Source organism: Anneissia japonica, unplaced genomic scaffold (assembly GCF_011630105.1).
Source record: "Anneissia japonica isolate Jap-2015-1 unplaced genomic scaffold, ASM1163010v1 scaffold11360_len14593_cov111, whole genome shotgun sequence".
Taxonomy (NCBI): domain Eukaryota; kingdom Metazoa; phylum Echinodermata; class Crinoidea; order Comatulida; family Comatulidae; genus Anneissia; species Anneissia japonica.
Genome location: NW_022712107.1, coordinates 1 through 5,312, shown reverse-complemented (window position 1 = coordinate 5,312; position 5,312 = coordinate 1). Strand labels below are relative to the sequence as shown.

The 5,312-nt window shown below is 33.2% G+C and overlaps 1 protein-coding gene across 1 annotated transcript in view; it reads right to left on the bottom strand.

The window, feature by feature from the left end:
* LOC117107705 overlaps positions 1-5,306 on the bottom strand; it is a 7,721-nt gene extending 2,415 nt beyond the window's left edge. Inside the window, exons 1-8 of the mRNA XM_033249438.1 lie at positions 5,028-5,306; positions 4,606-4,863; positions 3,763-3,902; positions 3,143-3,232; positions 2,730-2,918; positions 2,390-2,632; positions 590-787; positions 203-445 (exon numbers count right to left, since the gene is read on the bottom strand). Coding sequence (XP_033105329.1) covers positions 203-445; positions 590-787; positions 2,390-2,632; positions 2,730-2,918; positions 3,143-3,232; positions 3,763-3,902; positions 4,606-4,863; positions 5,028-5,151 — 1,485 coding nt within the window. The 5' untranslated portion in view covers positions 5,152-5,306. The remainder of the gene's footprint in view (positions 1-202; positions 446-589; positions 788-2,389; positions 2,633-2,729; positions 2,919-3,142; positions 3,233-3,762; positions 3,903-4,605; positions 4,864-5,027) is intronic.
* Positions 5,307-5,312: the final 6 nt, after the last annotated feature.

Below are 5,312 nucleotides of genomic sequence, written 5' to 3'. Positions count from 1 at the left end.
GTATAAAAAAAAATACTACATTGTGTTAAAATTACAATTTTGGTACACAACGATATTGATTTGTGAATTTTTGGGCCGGAAACTTGAGCAGCATATACGGCCTTCCGGAGCAGCCCAATCGTTTCCTACGGCCTTGGAAGAAATATTTTAATTTATTACTAGAGTTCCTTATAATACAATACCTATACCTATAACACAATACCTTATCTAAGGACATGCGCAGAGTTGTTTTCCCGGCTTCTTGTACCTCAATTTGGAAGTCCATCCAATTTATTGGAACAGTTCTTGCCATTGCTTTCATGAAACCGCCTACGTTTCTTTTCAGTCTTTGAATCCCTTCATCCAGTGCTGTGGTGTTGTCTACGGCATACCTCTCACGATCTACGTGACGTTCGTATGGGGTTCCTTCGAGTTCCTTAAATATTCTGTCGAACATGTTATCAATCTTTGAATAGAAGAATTTATAGTAGGTGTAAAAGAATATCAATGGATTTTGAAACAAAATATATAGTATAAACACCTGTCTCTTATACACATCTAGATGTGTATAAGAGACAGGTTGTACAATTTACTTAATAATTAAAACTACCTTGTCAACATCATCAGGTTTCACAACTGTGATGATTTTCATGAAGATACCAATTAGCATATGGATGTTAGTAATCACTGTGTTCCTCAACTCCTGGTTAGTGGGCGAATACAGAATAATTCCAACATCATTAAGGTAATTGAGGATGTGGATGACGTTTTCTTTATTAATACCGCATTTCACAGCAATCTTAGTGATCTAAAAGAGTATAAGGAACATATAAATCGGTTGCGCAATAACACCAAAAAAAGCTTAGTCATAGTTTAAGGATTCGATTATTAAAATTACAAATATATTGACAGAAATAGGCTTCAATCAGTGTAAAATTAGGGTAATGCAAAACATACCGGAAATCAGGCAAGTTATAAGCAAATATCATTGGTCCGGGCAACGAGAAAAATCCCGACCCAACCTCTCACTGAACATCATTCCAGACAGCGTTATTTACCACTGGCGGCGCCTGATCAAAGTTCTCGTCAAGAGACCACCCTACCCGTTTTGAAAATCACGGTAGGAACTACGTAATAAGGATAATATTACCCAACTCAATTCTAAAACGAAACGTTTCTCTAATAGCCCAATTCCCTATTATATCAAACTTATTAACCAACAGCAAGCTTGAACCGGTAAGATGCCCATTCTGTTTCTATTATTCAGCTGAATAAGTCAAATCAAATTATTGTCAACTTATTTTTAAATTATTGTTAAATTTTTGATAAATTTTTGTTAAATTATTGTATTCTTATATTATTATTATGAATTTTAAATATTTAAAAATTATAATAATTATTGTAATTATCTTATCTGTTTTGTAAATAACATGCAATTTGGCCTTTGACCACCATATGTTATTAATTTTATGTGATTTTGAAATAAAGTGATATATATATCCAGTCTTCAGCCTAACATTTTTTGGACTGAGGTGAAAAAAAGATTGAAAGAAAGGCACCACCTGATACCCGGAAATGGCACTCTGAGAATTTATATGTTATCTATTATTTTACTACGGAAAGTCAAGATTTTGTTTCCCTAGCTGATTTTCGAAATATAGACTTTTTCAAAGAACAAATAAAGAGATAAGCCTAAATAAATAAATATTTATATATATAACATACATATATATACTGTATATATAGGCCTATATATAGTTCTATATGTATATATATATGTATATATATATATATATGTATATATATATAATATATATACGTGAAGAGATAATAAGTGAAATAAATCATCTCGCGGTAATTTTTAGAACATAAGAGAAATACATAAATTTAACGGTAAAAAAGAGGAATCTGCAAGAAGCAGTCAGGTCTGCGAATTACTGCAATTTCTGAAATTCTCAATTAGAAAGGCCTGTTGGAAAAATCCACAAAGTTGCAAATACTTAAAAAAATCTTTTTTCTTTTTGCTTGCTTGGTAGTCAATTTCATATACCGGTATCAGGCCTACAGTACTTTTAAAATATAGTTTACGTGTGTGTGTGTGTGTGTGTGTGTGTGTGTGTGTGTGCATGCTGAGTCAGGCCATGCTGTAATAATATTACATTATATTATTATTTTATTATTATTATTTTATTATATTAAATATTATTTGTTTAAAAAAAAATACTACATTGTGTTAAAATTACAATTTTGGTACACAACGATATTGATTTGTGAATTTTTGGGCCGGAAACTTGAGCAGCATATACGGCCTTCCGGAGCAGCCCAATCGTTTCCTACGGCCTTGGAAGAAATATTTTAATTTATTACTAGAGTTCCTTATAATACAATACCTATACCTATAACACAATACCTTATCTAAGGACATGCGCAGAGTTGTTTTCCCGGCTTCTTGTACCTCAATTTGGAAGTCCATCCAATTTATTGGAACAGTTCTTGTCATTGCTTTCATGAAACCGCCTACGTTTCTTTTCAGTCTTTGAATCCCTTCATCCAGTGCTGTGGTGTTGTCTACGGCATACCTCTCACGATCTACGTGACGTTCGTATGGGGTTCCCTCGAGTTCCTTAAATATTCTGTCGAACATGTCATCAATCTTTGAATAGAAAAATTTATAGTAGGTGTAAAAGAATATCAATGGATTTTGAAACAAAATATATAGTATAAACACTCACAGACCTACAATACATTACCTTTGCCTGCTTCTCAGCATCACTCCCCGTGAGTAGGTCCATGTGCGTCCCAATCAGACTAATCGTCGGAGATGCTATCATTCCATTGATCAAAGGTTTCTCCTTTAAGCCATGTAGCAGTATAGCATATTCATATATCGACCTTATCCAAAATATGATCGTCTGGAGATTAGTCATCTCATACTTTCCCTGCAAGTAAACAATATCGATCAACATAATTATTACTAAAATGGGATTTGGATATACAATACAATTCTAAATTTTAATTATTTCTGGAATAGCTTTTCCCCACTTTAACGCATTTTGATTTTTTTTTTTGAAACTTTATACATTAAAAAATATTTGGATGTATGTAATTAAAGTTATGCATTGTATTTCATAAATTTACTGGAATATTTAAATGATTTACGTACTTTATTGTGATCCCTTGGCTTAGCAAATTCATCCAAGGCATCTAGCAAACTGAAAACGACTCCGTAAGACGATCCATCTGTAATGAAAAACTGGAAAGAAAAGATAAGGAAGTATTACTTAATCACAAAGACACGATAAACATTCCTACATCCAAAAGTTAAATTATAAAAACTTAAATAAACTATTTGACCAACTCAAATAATAATTAATTTAATGCGAACGAGAACTCCATCTGTACACACGGTATTTTACATCAAACTATTTAAGTATTAATTTTTAATCCATTCAGTCCTGCGTGCATAATGATGATGACAATTGTCCCGGCACTGCATGAATTCGTGATTGCGTACTGAACTATTATAAAGGTTGCATACGCTGTACTTAATGGTTATTGCAAACCAAAGAGTATTAGTTTTCCTACTCTTTGACGAAAGTCACTAACGGCTTTTCAGAGCCATAGCCTGCGTATAAGAGTTCACTTTGATCTGAACTGCTACTTCACTCCTGCATTCATAGATCACACGGCTTGGCGGTTCTTCAATTGTAAGCCTCTGCCATGGCAACCCACAAGCAAACACGGGCGATAATTCTGGAATTCAGGGTTTTATTCACCACTTACCCGGTGAGTAATGTAATAATCAAGTTGGCCTGCATAGTCCCATATGCAAGTTACATCACTCGGCCCACCAGATCTCTTAATAGCAATACTCTCAATGACTTTCTTGCGTATTTCATTTAGCTGATATTGATTCGATTTTCCTGAAAAACACATGAGAATTACTGTACATTTTATTTGCAGAAATAAAGAAAGTGAAGTGAAAAATGAAATTGAATAAACTTGATGACTAGATCAACATCGGAAGGGTAAAATATTTTTAATGTGATGGTTGGATAATGAAGATGATGATAAAAATGATAATGATGTTGACTATGATAAGGGTGGTAGTGTTGATTATAATGTCTTTTATAATAATGATAAAAATGATGAGGTAATATACAAGACAAAATATCCTAAAGATTGTCTGTCAATCATTAAATGAGTTATAAGTTTCAGGAAAAAAAATGAATCAAGAAAATGGAGACCGTACGAGATAATGAGGGGTGTAGCAGTAACAAAAAGGCATGCCAGAAAAAAGAACTCCAACACAAAATTATGTAAATTTCTCACTACAAACCAAAATTAGGGGCAATATTCTCAATTCCAATAACGATAAAATCGATAAGTGGAGCAGATATATAAGCGTTGCCATAATTGTACACAAAATACGGTACATTAGTCGAGGAAACATAGAAGCTTTATTATTTATTCATCAATATAATATTATCAATACGCAATCTGGATTCACACAACACAAACAAAAGAGATGGATTATTAGGCCTATAGGCTTTACAAATTAATAAGATTATAAAAAGGGCAAGGTGCATGAGGACAACTAGGTCATAAACATTAATAACAATCTACCTTTAAACAGTTGAATAAACCTATGAAATAAGGAAGGCTTTTTTCTGGGATCAATTGCTGATATAGATGCAGCTGATGTTCTTCCATCATCAATTCTTGACGTAGATGCCGATGCTTTTCCTCCACGATCAGATGAGGATGTAGAAGCAGTAGGACCAGATTCTGATGCAGATGGTTGGTCTTGCGGACTTTCTGTAAACGCCTTTGCCACATTTGTAGCGATAGCGTGTTCGCGTACCTGTTTAGTTCGTTCAATCTCTGTAGAAGTATGCCACAGCATTAAGAAGTTATCGAAAAAAAAATATCAAATTGAATTATCAAAATAACTATTTAGGCCTATTGTAAATATTTTAATATGAGGGTTGTCGTAATAAATTAAAAGTAGGCCTATACATCAAGTTTTTTTATTTATAGAATCATACCGTTTACATTATCCTGCTCCTTCCATTTACTGTAATCCTCACCAACGGTTTGAAAGACAGTCGTGGTAACAATACCATCCGTTGACGGCTCCTCCTTATTGAATCTATTTTTTTGCAATGACATTATAAAACGATAAATTATAAGTATAATAATAAAACGATAAAGATACTAATAATGATAATAGGCCTACAGTTATAGTACCGGCAAACACCGCGAAGAAAAATGCAATTTTGTGTACAATACAATAACTATGATTTATTAGCTCCGTGTATAGTACGTGTGTG